This window comes from Rhineura floridana, chromosome 4 (assembly GCF_030035675.1).
Source record: "Rhineura floridana isolate rRhiFlo1 chromosome 4, rRhiFlo1.hap2, whole genome shotgun sequence".
NCBI classification, from domain to species: Eukaryota; Metazoa; Chordata; class Lepidosauria; order Squamata; family Rhineuridae; genus Rhineura; species Rhineura floridana.
In genome coordinates this window covers 150,434,357-150,459,515 of record NC_084483.1, presented here as the reverse complement: position 1 = coordinate 150,459,515, position 25,159 = coordinate 150,434,357, and the positions used below count along the sequence as shown (strand labels likewise).

Here is a 25,159-nt window from a genome sequence, read left to right as displayed (position 1 = left end):
TGTGCAGCTTCAGGTGGTTGCTAAGCCCATTAGAATAAAAAATTAAGATTGTTGCACTGTGCCTCATAGTGCCCCAGTGTTCACTCCTATACAAATCAAACTGAGAAGCCCAGATGTCCTGCCAGTTGTATCCCCCAAACATTTTCTCAGTTGCCAGTTTCACTCATGGCCTGCATTTCTGCTTCTCTTCGCAGGTACCTTACCCGATATTCTATCACATCTGTGAGACCCATCTGGAACAAGGGACACAAGTGGTGCAAGGTTCCCATGCCTATTTCACACCCTGTACTCCGTGATAATGTTAATTACGGAACAAAGCCTTACCGTTTTAACCACTAAGGTAAAGTAAGCTAGTGTTCAGTAGATTGCAACTGCCCTGCCTCAGTATTTGTCAACCCGTTACAGATATTTTGATGCCCTATAGTCTGGAAGGAGGCAAACAAACTTTTTTCCTCTGGAAACATACAGAACCTTTCAGAGAAGGGACAACTTAATGGTTAAGTACACTTGTCATTTAACTGAAAGAGAATGTAAGAGATGTTGCTTCTGGATAACAAAACTGTATCCTTTAATTAAACCCTTGAGATTACTCCTAGTGTTGTGTGCTGTTTCAGTTCTATGGGTGGCCTGTACCTCTTGCACCTTACAAGAGACAGAATTTGTATCTCGCTGCTCAAGTGGAATATTATTTCATAATGGTGTTCTTTATTAGCGGTGATAGCTGGTGTCTGTAGCTGCTGTATTTGCTGATGGGAGGAGAGCACTGAGCAGAATAAAACTGCCAGTGCCCAGGGAAAATACACAAGTGCATGCCTGAAAATAGAAAAAAATGTTTACTACAAAGTACATCCCCACAGATGTAATCAAAACACTCACTGTTTAGCTTCTATCCCTTGATCAGTTATGTAGGCCTACTTTAGCCTTGAGAGAAAAAATTATGGTTTTGGTGAAAAATGAAAGATTAACATTTGTAGAACCAGAAGGAGATTCTGGGAAGAGTACAGCCTGCAACTAGTATAGACAAAATTAAACAACTTTGCTTCATTGTGGAGTGATCTGCATACTTTTTGTGAAATTTTGAATATTTCCTAGTGATGGGTAAACTGAGAAAGTGCTGTTAGGCAAGTTGCTGGGAAACATGCGAAGGGAGACTTAAAGGATGTTGCTGAGGGTAAAGCCAGGGCAGAAGTGAGAGAAGAAAAGAAAACTAGTATCAAGCTGCTACAGTTGTCTATCTGAATTTCCATACTGGAAAAAGTTACTGGATCCTAAAAACCTGCATAATTCTTTCTGCTGATACTTGCTGCTATGCACTAATACTTAGTTTTAATACAGCCACTGTTTTGAGGCAGTAGCCAGTAGACTGTGTTAGATCTACCAGCACACTGTAATCCCTCCCTACCTGACCCTTTAGCTATTAACCAAAGTGGGCAGGCATGACAACATTCTGAAAAGAGTTTGCCTTCCTAATCACAATGCTTTCAGCATAACATATCTGAAGCACTTGAGTTCAGCAAGTGGAAGGAATAATCGTTTCCTCAGTTGCTCTTCCTCATGCAGCATTGTAGGATGGCAGTTACCCAAGTTTCAGGGATACTTTGTTAGCAATAGGATGCTTCTGTACAGATGGGTTTCAGATTTTGCCTTAATAGTATATATTATACAGGGCCATAAAGTATAACCCTCTGGAGAGGGCCTATGAACTCTAATCTTTATTGTCGCAGTGATCTTTTAGAACTATATCCAGTCTATGGGATCTGTGGAATTGTGCAATCCGCCCTGTATTATATATACTGTGAGGCAAAAATAAATCCCCATACAATATCAGGGCTGAGTTGCCTTGTGCCAGCTTGTACAGCAAAGAATACAAGTATGATTGTGCTACTGGCTGATCTTAGTAAATTGGAAAAAAGTGATGTGTGCTTGGAAAGTGAGCATAATTAAAGGAAATTATTATTATTAAATTTATTTATACCCCGCCTTTTGGCCAAAGGCCCTCAAGGTGGCTTACAAAGAAAAATAAACACAAGTATAAAAATACAACAATAAAAGCAATACAATTTACAAATTAAACTAAATAACAAATAACATTAGAAAAAACATGTTAGAGTCCTTGGCAAATAGTCAAACCAGAAACAACTCTGTGCCCTATTAGCCTTGAGCACTGTGCATAACCGTCTTTAATACCTGGCCCCACAACATGATCTCATTTTCTGTGTTTACATAGCTCATGTGCTTGGATAGTGAACGAACTAAACTAAGATACCTGATTTTCTAATCCTAAGAGGTCTCTTATTTCTAGTTAATTTGTAAAATGGCTGACTGTAATGAAGAGACAATGACTTCGTGCAGGGAACGAATACACATGACTTAACTAGAAGTGTTTACTGGGCTACTTAAAAAGTTTTAAAATATGGTCCCACTAACACATTAGATTGATTACATGTTGATTTATTAAAGCAAACAGTTTCATGTACAAAATTAGTACATTTCCCTCAGTTTTCAGCCTCACATTGTTGTTCATAGCATGAAAGGCAGGTCTTTGTTCTTCTCTCCATGCCCAAAGTAGATGTAGCCATGTTGTTTAGTATTGGGAACATGGTAGAATGTGAGTCCAGGCCATAGCAAGCTTCGTAGTACTATCACTCTGCCTCCCCTCTCCACTTGGATGCTCCAGGACCCTGCACAAGAATAAAGTACTAGATTTCATCACAATTGACAAAGATAACTTTTCTGCGATACAACAAACTAGGATCAGATGTTTTCAGTGACCACTGACACCCAAACAAGCTTGAGTTAACTGTATACAGATTTTTCTATTCTTGGCTCAGTTAATCATACAAGTAAACAAGCAAACATAATGGTAATTGTGTATTACCCCACAAGTAGCTGCTACCTTTTTATTTGGAGAGGGTTAACTCCAGCATGAAGAGGCCAAGATCTACAAAATAACTAGCAAACCACAGAAGTAAGGAGCAGTTGTCATAGGATAACCTTTTTGCCATTAAGCCCTGAGGCTCAGGACATAGGCAAGATCTGGTAAAGAGCAACATTCAGCTTCTCCATTATATCAGCATAGGTAAAGTAGCCTCTCACTCTAGACAACTTATTCTGTAATTCTAGGATTTTATCATCTGCCTTTTTATTCCAAGATTTGTCATGATTCCCCCTCCCCCAATCTAACATGTAACAGAAGGGGAGAGAAAGCTCTATGACACTACTCCTGCATAAGATAGCTGAACTATATCACAAAAAATACAGGAAGCTACCCTATACCACGTCTTAGCTAGCTCAGTATCAGCTACACTAACTGGCAGTGGCTCTCCAGAATTTCAGGGGAGAGTCTTTCCTAGCTTTATCTAGGAATGCCAAGGGTTGAAGCTAGGACCTTCTGCATGCAAAGCAGCCTCATTGAGCAAAGGTCCTTCTCTTAATATCAGGAAGCTGTAGAGTAATTTCAGCTAGAAGTATTTCAAAAAGAAACCCAACAGGACAAGAAGTGTTGCACTTCACAGCCTATTTGATTTCGACTGCACGAGCCTTAAGTGACAGCTTTACCAGCTGCATAGAGTGAATTGAAAAAGTATAAACCATGAATGCACATGATCTAGTTGCTGCAGGCAAAGGTCTTGATACTAAAAGGTATGAGTAGTCCCACTTAAATTGGTAATAACAGAGAGAAATAGGATCAAATATCTGGATTAATTTCCCCTCGGCTCCTCCCTGCATATGTATACATGTGAGCCCAGCTACTGCATGAGGCATTTTAGGGGCAAGAACTAAGCATCCAGCAACTGTTTGCATGTATAGTTCTTCATGCAGTTAGGAAAACACATCTTCTACTTGCTGGATCAAGGCAACTGACTATGTACATCTCAGTACATTGACTAGCAAGAAGACTAATGACAGGAATCCCAGCCCTATATTAAAACCATTGCTTTTCATAATAAACCTTAGTTCCTAAGCATGGTTTTTTTTTAAAAAAACAAGAGAAACTTGTTGCCTTTTAAGAACTGGTGAGAGTAAAGGCCAAAGTTCTGGAGGATATCTATGCCTGCCCCTGAGTGGATTTTAAGTGGAATGTGTGCAAAAAGATGGGTATTAAGTGTGTGTGTGGTGGTGGTGTTTTAAAAAAGGCATGACAGCCTGATTATCAAGAGTTTAAGGACCCATTCCAGCCAGGGAAAAAACATTTGAGTCTTTGAGGGCTGCATTTGGCCTCCTGGTGGGACGTTCCTTGCTAGTGGTATATACTGTGCTCTACCCCACCACTGGAAAAATAGCTGCTGACACCCATTCTCCTCACTTTAATGTTTTAAAGCTCCAGTTTTTAATTCTAGGTTTTAACTAAGTTTTTTTTGGGGGGGGGGTAGCTATGCTGTTCTCCTAAAGCAAGGCTACATGCGGGTTGGATATCCTACTAATGGCAATAGCCATCATTAGTCATACTTGGAGTAAGTACATTGAAACCAGTGGACTTAACTGGATCTTACCCATTTTGTTTTGAATTGGAACTTGAACTATTATTCTGAGGCTAAAATACAACTGTGGCGCACATTCGCCAATTGCCTTTATCATAAAGGAAATACAAGCCAAGGAGAAGGCATCAAGAGGAAAAATGATAAGGGATATGACTAGAGCTTCCAACTCAAAAGTAGTTTATAGAAGAGCTAATTTTCCTTGGAATCTAATTTGGCTCCACCTTTGGAGGAAGTGTGCACAGGGGCAGTAAAGGGATTAGTTTCAACATTAATTATGCCTTGGTGCTGCTGAGAAGGTTGAGACAAGGGTGAAAATGAGCTTTCTACTAGAATGGGCCGTTCAGTGGTTTGCTGAATAGTTCTGTTCCCAAAATGACAGCCTGAGAAACATGGGAGGGATGAAAGCAAGAATATTAAAGTAAATTTGGTTCTATGAGGCTAGGAGATGTTTGGAGGAGACAGTAAATGAACACCATCAAATACTGCAATGAAAGGAAAAATTCGCAGATGAAAATCCTCACATGAAGTCAGCTAATTCAGAAATGCTTATTAGAGCTGATAGGCTCTTGGCAAATGCGTAATGAACATAACAGTCCATACCAAAAGAAATGTTCAGCAAACTAGATTCTCTGACAGAATTTTGAAAGATGAGTGTAGTTACATGCATTATCCCAACCGAGCTATAGGATAATTAAGACACTCAACAAAGCAGCAATGGGCAATGATGCTCTCCTTTATTTTCTAAGGGCCGAGCTGTTGTCCTCTCCAACACAACCCCAGCCAGCATTCCATATTTTTCTAGACTGATTTCTCTGACACACTCTCCTTGGGACATCCTCTCTGGGACTGCCATTAAAGGCCATTCAGAAAATGCAGCTGTTGCACAGAGCAGCTGCCTGCTTTCCAACAAGGACAGAATAAAAGAGCACTGCTTTTCCCCATTACCCGTCCGTCAAACTTCAGACCCATCACAATGTCCCATTTCTCCCAAGGAACAGACTTGAGGCCCTACCTATCCCAAGGGAGACTTCTCTACTGTCTCTGCACACTCTCCATTGTAGTTGTAATCAACACAGTGCTTCACATAAAGGAGGCCAAATTTAGGCATACTTGGGCTAAGTTGTATTTTGGGCCCAAGCAAAGAGCTGCAATACTATAAAACTTCTTTCATGAAGAGATCAGGCTGTGAATTAAGGCACAAATTGTTCACAGAGCCTCTTGCCTTGTTCTTGTCCTGTTAGGACTCAGCCCCTAACAGTGATCTTCTGGTTGACTGTCACCTTGAGCATAGAAAGGGCTATGAGGAACCACTTCAGAACCAAGCCTAGTCAATCATAATCACACACCAAAACACAAAGTTGGGGTGCTAAGAAAACTAAATCCCTCTCTTCAACCACAATGTTGTCTTTTCTTCTTGAAGACACAGCGGTTTGGAGTTTTTGTTTGTTATTTTGTTGGGAGGGGGGTTACTGGTTTTAATACAGTGTTATAAACCACTCATCTGGTTCCACTCACTCAGGCAAGTGTGAGGAATTCTCTCCAGGTGGGTGATCAGGCTGGTGAAGCAGAGTGCTTTGTCCTTGCTTCGCCAGCTCAGTCTGCTTCTGTGCAAGTGCCACTTAAGTTGACTCTAGCTGTGCCTGCCATTTGGGGCACAGAGGCACTCCAATAGCTGGGAGAAGCCGGCTTAGACTGCCCTTTCCTGTGGGGAAAAAAAGGAGCTCTTTCCCATGATGATGCCTAGTAATGGGGGGGGAAGGGGGGAGGGACCAGAGCGATGCAGAGGAGAAAGCAGTAGGGAAGGAAGTGCAGCAGCAGCCATGCTTCTGATAGTCTGCAATTATTTTTATTTTATAAGTAAAAAGCAGCCAATTTTTTTTTAAAAAAAACCAGCATTGTAAATTCTGGGGGTTAGGTAACAAAGTTGTTTTAAGAGATTACTTGTGGTCTAAGACTCCTGTTAGGGTGGAAGATGCAGGATATAAATTATCCTATAAGAAAATGAAGTTTTAAATTGAGTAAGCCTCACTGAACATGGGACTTGCTTCCAAGTAAACTTAACATTGTACTGAAACCAAAGGAACAAGTTAGTTGCTTGCATCTCATTTATTTTCCATTACTTTCAAGAAGAATTAGTCACAACTTAGCTAGATTATGGCCAATGTTAACGCCTTCTTAAGTCCCTGCAACCACAACTTTTATTTACATAAGCATGTCCAACCTTATTGTATCTATGGATGACTGGAGTACTTTCCTTGCCTCTGTTGTCTTTATCCCAAGACCTGGGTAGACCTGGAATCCCCTTTAGTGAGCAGAGCTCAGCAAACAGTAGCAAGCACCAGACAAGTTGAGGTAGGGAACAAAGAGGTGTGGCTACAGGTACAGTATTCACTAAGGATCAGCGATCTGGTATACAACATGTTCATGAGAAAGGCTTTGCAGTTACTTGTAATTTTTTCCAATTCTTTTTTAAAAAAACACCATAATTTGCTTTTTAAGCTGCACCCGCCAGAACTAGCTAAGCCAAATGCTGTCTGGACTGAAAAAAATTGCCTGTCAGGGCTCCAGGAGGGAAAGGAGGGAGCTGCTGTGTGGGAGGAAAGAGCCTGGGAAAAATATCCTTTGGATGAAGATCTGGAGCTTCCTATTCCCTCTCTGGAGCAGGCTGCAACCTTCACCCTGCCAAATACGGGTGAGAATGCTGAGGAGGTGCTTAAACATTTTCCAAACAAGATGCTGCTCCGAATGCTCGACTGCTCAACCAACCACTGGCTCTTTGATGGTCCTCTGTCAACTGCCGGGACCCCAATGCTGCATTTGAAACATTAACCTCCCTCTCAGCTTCTGCTTTCTCTCTAGCCTGCCACCAAATCCAGCCTCATCCCCCATGTCTGTCTGGGCTCTGGCCTGGACTCTGCTACATGCAGGCGGTGGAGATGCTTGAACTACTAACTGTAAAACGAGAGGCTCTTAAAACAATAAAGAAGCTGATCCACTTCAAATCTAGTCTTCCATAACACTGCTGCTTTGGATGTATTTCAAAGCTGAGTGGGGTGGGGGATAGGGGAGGAAGCAACTTTCAAAGTGACATGCTGTCTGGGAAAAGCTGCCTTTTCCAGAAGGTCACATTAGGATACAAAGGCACCTATATTATAAGGTATTATAACTAGGTGAATTGCAGGATTTTACTATGTAGCATTCACAGTGCAATGTACAGCTGTAGCTGTGTTCACATATACCTTTTTCCGCTTCTCATTCTGCTGTAGCAATTGCAACAGAATTAACCACTTCTCTAGTTTCTATATGTGCAGCTGCACTGAGATTTTAACTACTCCCATCTTCCCTTCATGTTCTTGCCAACTTTGAGGTTAACCATAGTCCTTTGCAATATATTCACTAATAGGCAAAAAACTTTGTGGTTTAAGAACATACCTATAGCCCACAGATATTTCTATCAAACTTTAAAAAGCAGGGAAATTGGGCAGCTATAGTGAATGCACCAGGGGAGCAGGAGACCTGACCTCCTCTCTGAGATATTGCACTGCCCTACAAATTTGTCAAAATGCAAACACAATTTGGGTTGGTCTTTCACAGTCCAATCCACTTCCTGTGTAACTTGGAAGAATTTGGTAACATGTGCCTCTGAGCATATGGTGAGTGGTGGTAATACCTGCCATCGCCAAAGATGGAGAATTACATTTTTGTACGTTTGTTGGGGTTCTTCTTACTTTGCTTCATCCCTGTGTTACTAATGTTTCTACAGAGAATCTAATCTAGAAAATTTTATTTCCCTCACTGTTCATCCTAGAAACCTGTGTCAAATTTATTTTTATTAATTCCAAACCCTTTTTATTGGTCAGTGTCATGTGATGGTGAAGACAGCCTTTTGTGTTTCATATTAGAGTATGTTCTATTTCTATTTTGGGTGCATTAACAGTTGAATCTGAAACTGCAGTTTGATGTAAAATCAGACTGATTACAAAATGTTGCTACTTCAGCAATGACTCTAGCTGTTGGAAAAAACAAACTTAGCCTGCCCAAGATGTTTTCAGCCTGCTATGTTTAAAGCACTTCATTTAAGGCAAGGTGGGCACGGTCAATTAAAAGCATAGAGCACACGTAGAATTTTGCTAGAATATATTTCACCTCCCACTGTTTTATCTTGTTCAAACTGAGATACTACTCATATCCACTGGAGACTATTCTGCCGAAGAGTCAGTGCCATTATTCCACAATTGTTTTTGGACTTTTTTTAGTGTAAATTTTGCAAAAATTGCTGCACTTCACATATTCACAGAAATAGAAGCAAAAGAAAATGATTTCCTATAGGAAACTTCACTAAAATAGCAAAGTAAATCAGACATATTTAAAGTGACTATCTGAACTATGTCAACTGTCTTAATAATGTTGCTTCCTCCCTGCTAAAAAAAGATCAGCACAGCACATGTCTTCTTTCTACTATTTGGGCTGATTGCAGGGATTGCCACCACTCACCATATGCTCAGAGGCACGTTACCAAATTCTTCCAAGCTACACAAAGTGGATTGGACTGTGGAAGACCAACCCAAATTGTGTTTGCATTTTGACAAATGTGTAGGGCAGTACAATATCTCAGAGAGGAGGTCAGGTCTCCTGCTCCCCTGGTGCATTCACTGTAGCTGCCTAATCTCCCTGCTTTTAAAAGTTTGATAGAAATATCTGTGGGGTATAGGTACGTTCTTAAACCACAAGGTTTTTTGCCTATTCGTGGATTTCTCTGCTGCTTAATCCGGGAGGTAAGAAATGGGATCCTGTGCAAGCTTGCTGAGAATGGATTGGTCATTTGCATGCTTACTGAGTTCAGTGGGATTTTCTCCCCTGCAGTCATGCTGAGGATAGGTGAAATAGAGCACAGGGGATGGGGATGGGGGGAGGAAGGGGAGGGGAGCTGGCAGGAGGGGGAGGGGAAGAGAAGGCCAGGTTTGATCAATTGCATGTTTGAGTTCAATGGGATTTACTCCCTTGCAATCATGCTTAGGATAGGTAAAACTGACTGGGGAGGGGGAGGGAGTGACAGCTAGAGTGGGCAGGGAAGGAGAAAGAAGGAAGAGGAGAGGGGAGGAGGAAGGGAGAGGAGAGGGGAAGGAGGGGAGAGGCAGGTCTGATCATTTGCATGCTTATTGAGTTCAATGGGATTTACTCCTATGTAATCATGGTTAGGATAGGTAAAACTGACCATGGGGGGGGAGAGGAGAGGGAAGGAGAAAGGGAGGGGAGAGGGGAGCAAAGGAGAGGGAGGGGAAGGAGGGGATTGGACGGGAGGGACAAAGGTAGAGGCAGGAGGGGGGAGGTTTGACCATTTGCATGCTTATTGAGTTCAATGGTATTTACTCCCGTGCAATCATTCTTAAGATAGGTAAAACTGACCATGGGGAGGAGGAGAAGGAGGAAGGGAAGAGGGAAGGAGGGAATTGGAGGGGGAAGGGAGGGAAGGGGCAAGAGGGAGGGGATAGGAGGGAGGAGGTGGGTTTGATCAATTGCATACTTTTTGAGTTCAGTGGGATTTATTTCCGTGCAATCATGTTTGAAAATGGAAATGGACTGCCTTCAAGTCAATCCCGACCCTATGAGTAGGGTTTTCATGGTAAATGGTATGAAGAGGTGGTTTTCCCATTGTCTTCCTCTGAGGCTGAGAGGCAGTTACTACCCAAGGTCACCCAGGGAGCTTCATGGCTGTGTGGGGATTCGAACCCTGGTCTCCCGGGTCATAGTCCAACACTGACCTGGGGGAGGGGCAAGGAGGGGAGGGGAGGGGAGGAGATTGGGTGGGTGGGCACTGGGCAGAGGTGAAGCCCCTTTCCTTTCCAAAAGGAAAACATTGTAAAAAGTATCATTGTTTTTCAGCCTTTCCCCCACCTTTTAATTTTACTGCAGGCACGTGTCCTCCCACTCAAATTGTGAACGTGGCTGATTTTTAATGAATTTCAACAGATTATGAGAACTCTGAGAGAAAGAAGTCCAAAAGGCATCTGGGTTTTTTTCTCTCTCTTTAGACTTTGGCCTCTCGATTCTTTCTGACTGTTTTGTGTATCATGAAAATTGAGAGGGTTGTTAAGCAAGCATTTCTGAATTCAGGACTAAGTTTTGTAAGGTTTTGTTTTGAAATGAGCTTATGAGAAGCATCAGAATGGCATGGGGGTATTTTCAATTTAATATTGCAGAATATGAAAAATCCATGCTGGCTATAGTATACAGCCACTCTCGTGGCTATGTAATGTAAGGGACTATGCATCTGGGAAGGTGCACAATGGGGCCACATCTTCATCAAGCCATCCACTACAACCCCAAGGTCTTGTTCCTGGTCAGTCACTGCCAGTTCAGACCCCATGAGCAAATATGTGAAAATGCATATAACATTAAAGTCACAAATATTGGATATGTTCTACAGGTAACATGTCTGTAGCCCAAACAATACATTTGTATTCTTCCCACACATTCCTTCAACTTATCAACTTTGAAGTTTGGTTCCGAGTGGTGTCTCCATCTCATCTTGTTAATTGCTAGCCAGTAAGTCAAATCTAATTATGTCTGTTCTACAAACCTAAACTGTTTTAAGTGCCATGGCTTACACATAATGATCCCTGGGAATTGTAATTCTGTTATTATAAAAGTAATAAGAAACTGTGCTGGCCCACAAGAAAAAATCCAAAGCCCGTATTAGTGCAATACCCTTATTAGGCCAACCAAAATATCACAAAACAGTGTTCGTTCTTTTGAGTTCTCCAAAACTCTTCATTAGGCTAGATGGTATGCAGAACAATGGAAAGGGGGCAAAGGAGGAAGGGTGGCTGATACCGAAGCCATGGAGTCTGGATTTGGCCACAGGCTTAAAATGGAATGGGGAAAACTGCTAACGCCTGTTAAAGACAAACAATCACTGAACTGATCAAGGAGCCCGTGTGTTTTGCCTATGGATGGAAACAGACCAGGTAACAGCCAATTCTTGAGTTTCCAGAGATGGGGGTTTGGCCACTGTTATGCTTCTTGTTCTCAGCAGGCCTTGGTGCAACCTGATACCTGCATAGCACCTCAACAGCCTGATTTAATTGTCTCCTTTTTCAGTCTTCCTTAGAGGAACCCATACTAATAAACTAGATTAAAACTCAGTGTTAGTTATTCTTTTCACACCCAATGGCTTTACTTTTAAAATCAGCCAAGAAAATAAGAGGGCTAGAACACGCTGTGGCTGAAGGGGGAGGATATGCCAGGATCTCCCAAGTCGTCATGGATTCTTTGTAGCAAGTTTCAAAAGCCCTAGAGTTACATGGGACCTTTCTTCTTGGGTTTATGTTTTCACCAGGATCTTAAAACACACAATATATCTACCACACAGCTGGTCACTATGGAAATAACTTTCATGCTGGAAACATGCTAGAAGTCTTGTTTGTTATGTGCCTTCAAGCTGACTACGACTTATGGCGACCCTATGAATCAGGGACCTCCAATAGCATCTGTCGTGGACCACCCTGTTCAAATCTTGTAAGTTCAGGTCTGTAGCTTCCTTTATGGAATCAATCCATCTCTTGTTTGGCCTTCCTCTTTTTCTACTCCCTTCAGTTTTTCCCAGCATTATGGTCTTTTCTAGTGAATCCTGTCTTCTCATTATGTGTCCAAAGTATGATAACCTCAGTTTCATCATTTTAGCTTCTAGTGAGAGTTCTGGTTTAATTTGATCTAACACCCAATTATTTGTCTTTTTTGCAGTCCATGGTATGTGCAAAGCTCTCCTCCAACACCACATTTCACCACCACACAGCTGGTCACTATGGAAATAAGTTTCATGCTAGAAACATGCTAGAAGTCACGTAGCGTCTACTCAGATTTATCAAAATGTTAGTCTTAAAGAGCAGTGGGCTGCTTTGTTCCCTGGCTATGGTCTCTTCCAGTTTCTAGACAGTCTTACTTTCACAATAGCAGCTCTTGCAGCAAAAACTACAAGGAGCGCTGTAGCTGAACAAAGGGAACTATCATAGCACTCTGCAAGATACTAATGGTAGAATGAGGTGGTAAGTCACTTCCCCTGCCCCCAATACTGTATCTGTTGCCAACATTCACAGGGGAAAAGGAAGTTGTCCACACCACAGCTGCATAACCAGTTTCTATGCTCCACTTCCTAGGTTTGTACAAAATATTGTAACTAATTAAAGAGGTGTAAGCTTTTGTAGTATTGGTCTGAATCCAAGTCTCGCATTGTTCCTCTTCCTAATTATTGCCCCACCTCTTCTCCTTCACTGGAAGCCTTTTGTTTTTCCCCCCAATTATTTTGCAATACTGCACCCATTCACCAAAAAACCTTGCTATGATCCCCCAATACATGAACAAGCTGCAATAATCTGGGCTCATGCGCCTAACCTGTGGAACTTCTCTCCTCCCACCCCACCACAGACAGAGAAATAGAGCAGTCACCAACTTTGTTGAGTTTTCAGTACCTCCTGAAAACACATTTACTCAACCAGGTTTTTATAGGTTTTGTTTTTGCAGGGATTCAAGCACATACCAGAACTTTAGGTTTGCATGGTTAAAGTGAATTAAAGGGCTCTGTTGCCCTAGTGCAATAGATCCACTTTAAAAAAGAATCTGGGGCTTTGGAGTTTGGAAAGTGACAGGGAAATGCACTGCAAAGTGTGGGATGAAGAAATGACTAATGGTAAGATGTATAAATACCCCACAAGCAAACCAAGATGAATGCTGGACAAATGCTCTGGATAAATATAACTGGCCTGCAAACAAATCAGAACTGCTCAATAAAGACAGGCTATAATGCAAGCTTTGTGTGTGCAAATCAGGATGACTGGTAAATAAACAGTCATCTGGAGGGACCCTGATTTTAAACAAATCAGAGCTCTCCGTGACATCCAAACTCATGGAACTGAGTTAGTGAGAGCAAGCAAGGATAAAACCATGGATGGGGAAGGGCTGTAGCTCAGTCGGAAACCATATGCTTTGCATGTAGAAGGAGTCAGTTTCAGTCCCTGGCATCTCAGGCAGAGCTGGGAATATCTCCTGCTAGAGAGCCAATGAGTCAGTGTAGAAAATGCTGTGCAAGATGAATCAATGGTCTGACTCAGTCTAAGATGGCTTCTTACGTTCCTCACATCTATGGGTTGAATGCGGCCCTCCAGGCCTATCTATTCAGCCTTCTGGACTCTCCCTACCTAGGTCATGCCCCATTCCGAGCCCCATCTCTCTGCAAGTGCTTGTGCCTGTCCTTGAACAGTGATAATGCATCTTGCTTCCTGGGAAAGGATGGTGGTAGGTAGGAATATTTACAGAAACCACTCACATGTGGTAATGTGGCCCCCAGGCTGAAAAAGGTTCCCCACCCCTGGTTTACACAAATCACAGGTCCTCCAAGTTTGGACATTATAGAAAACTCTGGTTAGTTTAAAATCAGAAGTTGAAGCTTCTGTCCTCCTCCTCTTCTGGCATGTAAGAGGAGGAAGGAGCACACAGCCTGAGGCTTGGCTTCTTGTTGTCTGAATCAGGCCTATGTTAAATGTAACTGGGGCGAGTATGGATGGAATTGGACAGATTCAGCATGTATTAAGAAATAGATTATTTTTTAAAAAATGGCAATTCTCGGATGAGTAAGGGCACATATATGGGAAACAAACAAAGGTTAGTACCAGAACTACAGGGATCAAAACTGAAATGAGATGAAATATGAGAAGAGTGATGGGTCAGAAGTACCTTAATTGGCCACACTCCAAAAAACCTGCAGGGGCCAAACCTACACAAGGACAATTATTCCTCCAACTAATAATCCAACATACACAGCAGAGGAAGGATGTGGATTGAGAACCTTTTTTCTCAAGGGAAAAGAGATGCCCTAGGTCAAAGTGGGTGGCCATTTAATGGGAATTTCATTACCGCTTATTCAGTTGTATCATGTACATAAACTTGACCCCAACCTCTCCTTTCTCACCATAAGGAATAAAAATAGAGGCAGAGTGGTGTTATGGCAACCCCTCCCAGAAAATATAGACTTATGCAAATAAGATGTCTGCTTCTCTTATTTCCTTTACATCATGCAAGAGTACATGATCAATTTTTATAACATATTCCAGGTTTGTAGTATGACTTTCTCCTAACACATTTATTCTCATCCTACTAAGTAGATTATTTTTCCTACTTTGTGGAAAGGCCAACCAAGGAATCCATGGCTGAACTGCAATTTGAAAGAAGGTTTTCCATGTCTATGTTCAAAAATTACCCAGGCAGTCACACTGAAACTCTCTTTTGCATTATAGTTCTTCATGTACTTCTCAAACCTCAGATTTCCAATCTAGTAACAGTGACCTATGTCAGGTACTACTGCCATAAAAGTATCAATAACAAATAATAAATTGCCACAAAAGTAGCTTACAACTTACAAATATGCTAGATGTAAACTGGAATTCTCATGCTGACCTCAAAGAATAAGGCACATGCGTTCCTTTCTGAGATCATGCTTTGTCAATACAATAAATGTTAATTGATTGTAAGAACATAAGAAGAGCCTGCTGGTTCAGGCCAAAGTGTTCTCAAAGTGGTCAGCCAGATGCCTATGGGAAGCCCACAAGCAGGACCTGAGCACAACAGCACTCTACAAGAGCACTCGTAGCCATAGGTCACTGCATACAATACAGATAAGAGGAAAATGACAAACAGATATAACAACATGTACAAATTAAGTTACCAATTCATGTTGATCATATAAAGCAAGACAAAAATAACCCAATGACAGCTTCCAAAACTTTCTTTTCCTTAGTAGTTCAAATTAGTGAACTACCTTTGCAAGCCACTGACAAATTATTCAAGAGTCTGCACTTGTTTTCATTGCTGCAGTTTCAAATAATGCAGCATGATAAGATCTGTACTATATCCTCTGTTGACAATCGACTGCACTGGAACACATAGTGGGAGGACAATTTAATGCTCTGCAAGTGACAGTAGGGAATTCTTCAACATTTACACAAATTGTGAAGGGTCAGACTTTGCCACACTTTCTGCACCAGGATTAAACAAATTTGTTCAGTTCGTGAGGACACAAGAGGACTGGCAGTTTGGAAGACTAACATCAATGAGATCTCAACACTTACGACTCAACAATAAGAGTTCTTTATCACAAATATTAAGAACTGCCAAAGAGAAATCACTTTCTGGAAGTCATTCAGTGGTTACAGAGAAATATCTCCTAGCTGTCCCAGTGTGCCTAGTTTAGTGAGTGAATGGTTTGGGAATGATACTGTGAATCCCAAATGCCAACGTTAAAAAGGATTAACTATGAAAACCCTGTGAAATCTTGATATCCTTATTTCTCAGTTTTCAAGAACATTTCACTGTCATGTTTTTCAGCTCATTTTGCATACAGTTCATTCATAAAGCTTGTTTTTGCAGAACACCTATAAGTTTACCTTTTTCCCTCCATTTACAGAGGTAAGCTGGGATACATCTCCCAGACACATGGTCCATCCCTGTCCCACAGCAATCTCCACCAGATGCAGATAGTTCTTTACAAAATCTGGCTGTACTAAATTTTCTTCTGGTTTCCCCAAAATGGCCTCTTGCTGTAGGATTTTACTGCCACACTAAGGCTCGTCATTTCTTAAATTTATACCATAGCTGATTTATGTAATAAATATAATCTGGTTCCATCTCAGAAGCTTCAGCTTCATTTAATGCAAAATCAATCAAGAGGTCTATAACAAAACTGAATGAAAAGATATGAACCAGGAACTAAGTTGCATATTGAAGGGATAAAAATACTTCCTCCCTTCAAAAAAATAAAATTGAAATGAAAAGCCTATAAACACACTTCCTGAGATGACACTACAATAACTCAGCATCCTTGTCCTTGTTTGCTTTGGTTAGTAACTGGGAGGATCAAACACTCCACGACCTCAGAAACGATGAAGAGTCTCCTTCAGAATGAATATCCAAGATCTCTTGATAAAGAGGACCCCTAAAGTGCTTGGCAGTTAGAACCAAAAGAATTAATATGACAATTTATTATGTACAGAAGCAAAACTCAAGAAATATAGGCTTTGCTCCAATAATTTGGGCAAATTGTGGGTGGTCAGAAAATCAAAGAGGTAATTCTAACTGGCTCTGTTCATGTTACTGTGTCTCATAAAAAGGTCACACCTTGAGAGAACACCCTACGATCAGTGTAGGAGTAGCAACATCAGACTCCAAAAGTGTCAATACAGACACACATTCTTGGCACGAACAGACCCAGTGTGTGGCCTTTGATAAGGAAAATCATGGGAGACCCTAAGTTGAACACACAATAGGATGATGGTACTAAGAAAGGGCAATATGATTTCCTGAAAGTTGTGTGAACTCTAGCAGGGCTGACAGTCTCCTCTCCATATCCACAGTTCAAGAGGTCAGTATATACCACACACAGTCTGGTTTCTCTGTCCTCACTTCACTAAAGAGTCCAAACTTTTCTCATATTACTTAATTAGGGTTCCTGTCTTTTCTGTGGTGTGATTAAGGCTAACCCCACAGTGTCCCCTACTGGAAGATGCTTGGTACAGCAGCCTAATGTTAAATGGTATTAAATGCAAGATGTCAGGCACAGGCAAAACAGAGTCCAATTATCTGCTACCTTGGCCATTTGACCAGATCAATTATCCACACAGTCTGGGGAGTCATTTGTCCTCCAAAGGTTATGAATATACTTCAGCAACCCATTTCACTGTATTACTGCCTCCTGGATTGTTCTACCAGATTGAAGCTTTAGCAGTTGCGCTATTTTCATCTTTTGAACCCACAAGTTTTCAAGGCTGCCCTTCTCCACTGAGGAACAGACTAGAGAAACACCACCAGACTCTGCCCCCCTCCATTCTTTATAGCATCATTTTCTCTCCAACACCATTACTTCCCCTCATCCATTATAAGCTTTTTCGTTTGGTTTTCAGAAAAGCAGCTTGAAAGGTCCCCATGTGGCTCTTGGCAGGCGGAGAAGTAAAGTGCTCTGGCTCGCAGCTTTCACAGGGCTGTGGAGGTGCTGCTTAGTGTTAAGCTATGAAAGAGGAGGGCTCAGGTCACATCTGTGAAACGTTAGCAGAGAGGGGAGGCTGGGTGAAAGTAGGTGGCCAGCACAGCATAGCACTTTGTTGGGTTTTGCAAGGCCACTTGGGAGATAGACAGCCATTTGTCTTCAAACCACCTCCACCCCACACTGATAACAGTCTGCCTTACAGTCTGCTTGCTGGCTAGGGGCTGTAAATACCCCCGCAGAGTCAGGCTTCTTGAATAGCTGGAGACAGCCTGATAGGGGATTAATCACAGTGAGGGGTACTGTGAAAGGGAATAAAATAGCTGTGCTAATGCTTGGAGATAAAGCAGGTTCATGTCTCTTAGCCTCAATCCTCCCAGCACTTGGGGCTTTTGCAGCATCCATAAAAGCATTACCACAAGACTTGGTGGATTTTCTCCAAGTACTCACACAAAGAGGCCCCGATTAGATGACATACAAATAAAGTTCGACGCTACAAAGAAAGTTCAGTGCTGGGCAGTTCTCATACAAATAATTCTCCGAAGCAACAAGGGAAGCCAATATAAGACCAAGTAGTAACTTGTGGAAATGAGACACAATGAGCACCACCCTCACATTTGGAAAAGAGCTGAAACAAGCTGGACCCTGTCTCATGATATACATCTTGCAGAAGTGGCATATTATAGTCAAAATATGTTTTACACATCTGTTCATCTGAACTACCCATAAATGTGTGAGGGCCAATTTGGGTATTATTATTAGGCATAACAAATTCAAGAATCAAGCAACTCAAAGTAATTACTATTAATGCAAGATTGAAACTACTGGCACACAAGTCACTGCAATATTACAATCAGATCTGTGTGTTCTAGAGTCAGACAAAACCAGCATGTCAGCAGTTTGTACCACAGAAAACCGGTGCACATGCATAGGCTCAGGTGAAGTGATCCGTGCATATGCTGTATCCGAAAAATAGTAACATCTATAGCAAACCTGTTTATTAAAACCTAGTATTTCAGAGTTCTATTGTGAGGCATGCCTTACTCATTTTCATCAACACAGGAGTGACTATCCCATCATCACTTGCTTCTAACCGCTTTTTTCTTTAACAGCTTCTAATGGCCTTCCTCCACTAGGATGCACACCTTAACATGGTGAGGGGGTCTAAGAGTGTCAAAGAAGCTGAGAGCAATGCCATCAGGAGTCTAGACCAAGAGGCTAGACTCCTACGAGGGTCACGCAAGGCGGAATGGTCAAAGCTGAGAAACCAAACTAAGATGCATCCAGACTAAGAGGAAGGCAATGGTAAACCACTTCTGAATACCTCTTACCATGAAAACCCTATGAACAGAGTATTCAAAATGCAACATGAGACAGTGCTGGAAGATGAGACCCCCAGGCCAGATAGCACTCAACGAGCTACTGGGGAAGAGCAACAGACAAGGACGAGTAGCACTGTGACTAATGACGCAGCTGGATCAAAGTCAAAAGGAAGCTCAGAGGCTGATGCACACAGATGCGAAAGAAGAGTCCGGAGTTGTATGATGTACACAATAGGAACATGGAATGTGAGAAGCATGAACCAGGGAAAGTTAGAAATTGTCAAGCAAGAAATGGAACGCATCAACATTACAATACTTGGCTTGAGTGAATTAAAATGGACGGGAATGGGACAACTACAATCAGGCAACTACAAAATATTTTACGCAGCAAATGATAAATTAAGAAGAAATGGGGTTACTTTAATAGTAAGAAGTGATGCAGCAAAAGCAATTAGGACATATAACGCAAGGTCTGATCGAGGTATATCAAGGAGACTATCAACATAACCACAGAAAGAAAAAAAGGGGGGGGAACCCCAAGATGCCGAGAAATACAGCTTGTAAAAGTATTCCAAATCCATTTATTGAAAGGAAACGAGCCCAACGCGTTTCGGCCAACGTCAAGTTGGCCTTTGTCAGGGGCTAATAGTTAAAACATACAAATATATATTCAATGATGCATTCTTGTAAATTTTCATCATACAGTTCAATAGCCATGGTGTGGGAAAATTATAACAACCATAATACTCACATACCTATTACAAGGTGTAGCTTCGAAGTTATTTTGTAGTTGAAAGCTCCAGTTAATCTTAATAGCAATTCTTTGTAATGAGAAATTACCCATGTAACAATTTTGACCGTAAGCATAGAGTTATATACATACACTCAACTGCCTTGCAGTGTTCTTGCAAACACATTTCTGGAGCAACCAAAAAGATGACTGTAGACGTGGACCTCACCAAATGGTCAATATAGGAATCAAACTGATTATATAATTGGTAGCAGAAGATGGAGAAGTTCCATACTTTCTGTGGAAACAAGACCAGGAGCAAACTACGGTACAGATCATGAACTTGTAATATTGAAAATCAGAGTAAAGGTAAAGAAGAACAACAAAGCAATCGTAACGCCAAAATACAATTTAAATAACATCCTAGAAGAATATAAAGATCAAATAAGGAACAGATTGAGGCTTTAAACTTAGTTGATAGAGAACCAGAAGAACTATGGAGTGAAGTCAGAGACATGATCAGGGAAGAATGCAAAAAGACAATACCTCTAGTTGAAAAGAGAAAAAAACCTAAATGGATGACTGAAGAAACTCTCAAAATGGTTAAAGAGAGAAGGAAAGCAAAAGCAAAAGGAGACAGAAACAAGGTTAGAACCCTAAATGCAACAATACAATGACTAGTACGTAGGGACAAAGAGAACAGTTATTGTAAAGAAATAGAAGAGGACAAAAAAAAAGGTAGAACAAGAGCCCTATTCCAAAAGATTAGAGATATTAAAGGGAAATTTAAACCAAGAGTAGGGATGTTGAATAATTACCAGGGGAACACACTGACTGACCGAGATAAAATAAAAGGAAGATGGAAGCAATACACTGAAGAACTCTATAAAAGAGATGCAAGGATGACAGATTCATTCACGGAGTAACCGTATGATGAAGAACCAGAAATTTTAGAATGTGAGGTGAAAGCTACTTGGAAGAAACAAATCACCAGGAACAGATGGCATAACAACAAAGTTGCTACAAGTTACTGAGACTGAATCTATCCAAATTTTGACAAAAATTTGTCAACAAATATGGAAAAGAAAACAATGGCCATTCAATATACATCCCAATTCCAAAGAAAGGGGATCCCAGGGAACTATTGCAAGTAAAATAATGCTCAAGATTCTACAACAAAGGCTCTTACAATATACGGAGTGAGAAATGCCACATGCCCAAGTTGGACTTAGAAAGGAAAGCGGTGCAAGAGGTCATATGGCAAACATACATTGGATAATGGAACGGACCAAGGAATTTCAGAAGAAATCACCCTGTGCTTCATAGATTACAGCAAAGCCTTTGACTGTGTAGATCATGAAACACTATGGAATGCTTTAAAAGAAATGGGGATACCACAGTATCTGATTGTCCTGATGTGTAATCTATACTCTGGACAAGAGGCTACTGTAAGGACAGAATGTGGAGAAACTGACTGTTTCCCAATTGGAAAGGGTGATCAAATACACCCCTGTCTCACACCCTATTTGTTTAATGTCTATGCAGAACATATCACACGGTAAGAGGGACTGGACCAAGATGAAGGAGGTGTGAAAACTGGAGAAATATCAATAATTTAAGATATGCAGATGATATCATACTACTAGCAGAAACCAGTAATGGTTTGAAACAAATGCTGATGAAAATTAAAGAGGAAAGCACAAAAGCAGGACTACAGCTGAATGTCGAGAATACTAACGTAATGACAACAGAAGATTTATGTAACTGTAAAGTTGACAATGAGGAATGAACTTGTCAAGGATTATCAATAACTTGGCACAGTCATTAACCAAAATGGAGACAATAGTCAAAAAATTAGAAGAAGGCTAGAACTGGGGAGGGCAGCTATGAGAGAACTAGAAAAGGTCAAATGCAAAGATGTATCACTGAACACTAAAGTCAGGATCATTCAGATCGGTATTCCCGATCTCTATGTATGGATGTGAAAGCTGGACAGTGAAAAAAGTGGATAAGAGAAAAATCAACTCATTTGAAATGTGGTGTTGGAGGAGAGCTTTGTGCATACCAGGGACTGCAAAAAAGACAAATAATTGGGTGTTAGAACAAATTAAACCAGAACTGTCACTAGAAGCTAAAATGATGAAACTGAGGTTATCATACTTTGGACACATAATGAGAAGACATGATTCACTAGAAAAGACAATAATGCTGGGAAAAACAGAAGGGAGTAGAAAAAGAGGACCAAACAAGAGATGGACTGATTCCATAACAGGAGCCACACACCTGAACTTACAAGATCTGAACAAGGTGGTTTATAACGGATGCTATTGGAGGTCCCTGATTCATAGGGCCACCATAAGTCGAAATCGACTTGCACATAACAACAAATGGCCTTCCTATACTTTCTACTCCCTTCTACAAAGTCAACAGGAGCAAGATTTTTTGTATTTTCACTAGCTTTGTGAATTATTTCTGCATTTATGTGGATTTTATTTAAACATTTATGATAGTATTAATGTACTTGGATGTTGACCGTGAGTCACCTTATGTTGTGTTATAAAAAGGCAAGATACAACTTCATAAATAATGTCTGCATAGAGCAGGATGAGTAACTGCATGCAGCCACATAGATCACAGTACAAATATTCACTCTCTCTTACTCCAGCTCTCCACTCTCAGTCTGTACAATTCCTCATCAAATACAGCAATTCCCAAACACTTTGTGTTAGAAACCCCCTTGGAAGCCATATCAAATTTATAGCATCCAGTGACAAGCCAAACTGCTCCAAGTGCTATTGCTACTTTCTGGCACTGAAACTGGAAATCTCATTTCACCATTCTCAAACCTTGTTCTTTAAGCTGCTATTCCTGATCTCTGAGTTTCTAGAAGTCCTTCTCCTGCAGCTTCCATGTTGGTGGCCCAAATCATAGAACCATAGGGCTTGATATGTAGGATGGTCATTTATGACTCCCCCCCAAAATGAGGACACAGATTTGCATATTTGCTTGTGCTATTTTTTAAGGATGATGCAGATTTAGAAATAATTCAAATAGAAATACTATAAATCTCATCATAGTGGAGAACAACATTGTGACCGTGACCTTGATTCTGTTTCTTAACTCCTAACTGAGTAGAGCAGAGGGAGTTGTGTCAGCTGGTCCAGACAGGATACAAACGATCCAGCTCTCAGAGAGTGAGCGCACAGAGCAAGCAAACAGGGAGAGCTAACAGGAGTTTGGCAGAAGAGTTCAGTGGAGGAGGTCCCTAAAAAAAGTTTTTCCCCACATACCAGTGGGACTCTCCTATTTACTCTGAATGAGGGTAGGACAAAGCACAGGCGATTCTAATACAAGCAGAGATGGGGGGAAAGGCAGTAGAGACTATGGACAGGAAGGACAGTCCAGTGGTACTGACCTGCCAGGTGTGTACAATGTTTATTTTCTTGCCTGTGAACAATATGGCGCACATATGCAACAAGTGCAAGCTAGTGGCACTGTTGGAAGAAAACGTGAGGGGCCTGGAACAGTGGGTGGCCACACTGAAGAGTATAAAAGAAGATGAAGAGTTCTTAGTACACTGGAACAACAGCAGCAAAGAGAAGTACAGGAGGTGGAAGAACAACAGAATGTTAAAGCGGAACAACAACAAAGTGGAGGGAACTCCGTGGAAAAGGATGCCAGGAGCAGAAGAGTGAGAAGACACCCATCACTGGTGGAACTACAGAACTGCTTCCAGGCACTTGAGGATGAGACTTGAGGGCAGTCTGCAGGGAAAGAATTACAGGAGACCCCACGCCACAGCAAGCAAGCAGCTGAAGCTCAGTCAAGCAGAGGCAATGAAACCACGCTCCACAACAAGAAGAGCAGTAGTGTGGGAAACTTCCTACTACGTGGGATTGAAACCCAAGTATCCCAAGAAGATCCATGGCCTTGTCAGGTATGCTGCCTCCCTGAAGGACAGATTAGAGATGTGACAGAAGGGTTGCTATCACTCATAAAGTATACTGAAAGATATCCCTTTCTTCTCATTCATGTGGGAACGAATGATACTGCCAAGCGGAGCTACAAAGAAATCAGGTCAGACTTTGAAGCTCTGGGAAGGAAACCCAAAGACTTTGGGGCCCAGATAGTTTCATTGTCCATCCTTTTGGTACTCAGAAGAGAGGTGGAAAGGGAAAGAAAAATACTCTGGGTGAATGACTGGCTACAAAGGTGATACCAATGTTAGAGATTTGGATTCTGGGACCATGGGCTATGCTTCCTGGAAGATGGACTGCTGGCAAGTGATGAGTTGCACCTCACAAGGACTGGGAAGAATGTGTTTGGCCACAACATGGAGAAATTCATCAGAAGAGCTTGAAACTGAATCCAAAGGGGGAGGAAGAAGTAAACTTGGCAGTAACGACTAACAAAGTTTTGTAAGTGAGAGGAATTGAGGGAACGGCTCTAATGGGGCCCAGTAATCATAAAAATGTAGGAAGGAAACAAGGCTGTAAATCACATGGTCTTCAATGTCCGTATACTAATGCCCAGAGTATGGGAAACGAACAGGAGAAACGTGATCTCTTCAGGAGAGTGAATACAACTTGATAGGTATAACTGGCACTTGGTGGGATGACTCCCATGACTGGAACACAGTGATTGAAGGATATAACATATTCAAAAAGAACAGAAGGAGTAGAAAGGGAGGCAGAATCGCACTATATGTTAAAAATATATATCCCTGCACAGAAATACAGGAGGGTGAGCTTGGTAGCTCCACCAAGAGTTTCTGGATTAAAATAAACAGGGCAAAAAATAAGAGGAACATGGGTGTTGGAGTCTACCAATCAAGGAGAAAACGAGAATGAAACTTTTGCAAAGCAAATTGCCAGTGTCTTGAAGAGGCATGATGTAGTAGTAATGGGGGACTTCAATTGCCCTGATTATCTGTTGAGAGACAAATTCTGCCAAATACAGCCCTTCCAAGAAATTCCTGCCTTGTGTTGGAGATAACTTTCTCCTACAGAAAGTGGAGGAAGCAACTAGAGGAACCAACAAAGATTACTTGGTAGATGAAGTGGCAGTTACGGGAACTCTGGGGGAAAGTCACCATGCTATACTAGAGTTCTTAATTTTAAAGGAAGCAAAAGCTGAGAGTAGCCATACGAGTACCCTGGACTTCAGGACAGCTGATTTTAATAAACTCAGAACAATGGTAAGTAAGGTTCTGCCGCAAGTGACCCTAATGAGCAAAAGAGTCCAAGATGGATGGGAGTTTCTAAAAGAGGAAATTCTAATGGCAAACCATTCCAGGGAAAAAGGGGGGAGACAGCAGAAGAAACCAATGTGGCTTCACAGAAAGCTTAGAGATGACCTGAAAACAGCTTAGACCTGAGGTTAGCAAGAGATGCCAAAAGCAACAAAAAAGCTTTCCTGAGGTACATCCATAGTAAAAGAGAGAAAAGAAGTGGTGGTACAGCTACTCAATGAAGATGGCAAAAAATGATAACAGATGACAAAGAAAAGGCAGAAATGCTCAATTCTTATTCTGGCTCAGTCTTCTCCCAAAAGAGGGTCTGTGACTCTCCTGGGAAACGTGAAATTGAAGCGGCAGGAT

General features: G+C 41.4%; 2 protein-coding genes across 4 annotated transcripts in view; one reads left to right on the top strand and one right to left on the bottom strand.

The window, feature by feature from the left end:
• MRPS18A (mitochondrial ribosomal protein S18A) overlaps positions 1-589 on the top strand; it is a 35,322-nt gene extending 34,733 nt beyond the window's left edge. Inside the window, exon 6 of the mRNA XM_061624809.1 lies at positions 195-589. Within this exon, the coding sequence (XP_061480793.1) occupies positions 195-339 (145 nt within the window). The 3' untranslated portion in view covers positions 340-589. The remainder of the gene's footprint in view (positions 1-194) is intronic.
• A 1,781-nt stretch (positions 590-2,370) lies between these two features.
• RSPH9 (radial spoke head component 9) overlaps positions 2,371-25,159 on the bottom strand; it is a 36,554-nt gene continuing 13,765 nt past the window's right edge. For all 3 annotated transcript variants that reach the window (XM_061626416.1, XM_061626415.1, XM_061626414.1), the window contains one exon: positions 2,371-2,681. In XM_061626416.1, coding sequence (XP_061482400.1) covers positions 2,521-2,681 — 161 coding nt within the window. In that variant the 3' untranslated portion in view covers positions 2,371-2,520. The remainder of the gene's footprint in view (positions 2,682-25,159) is intronic.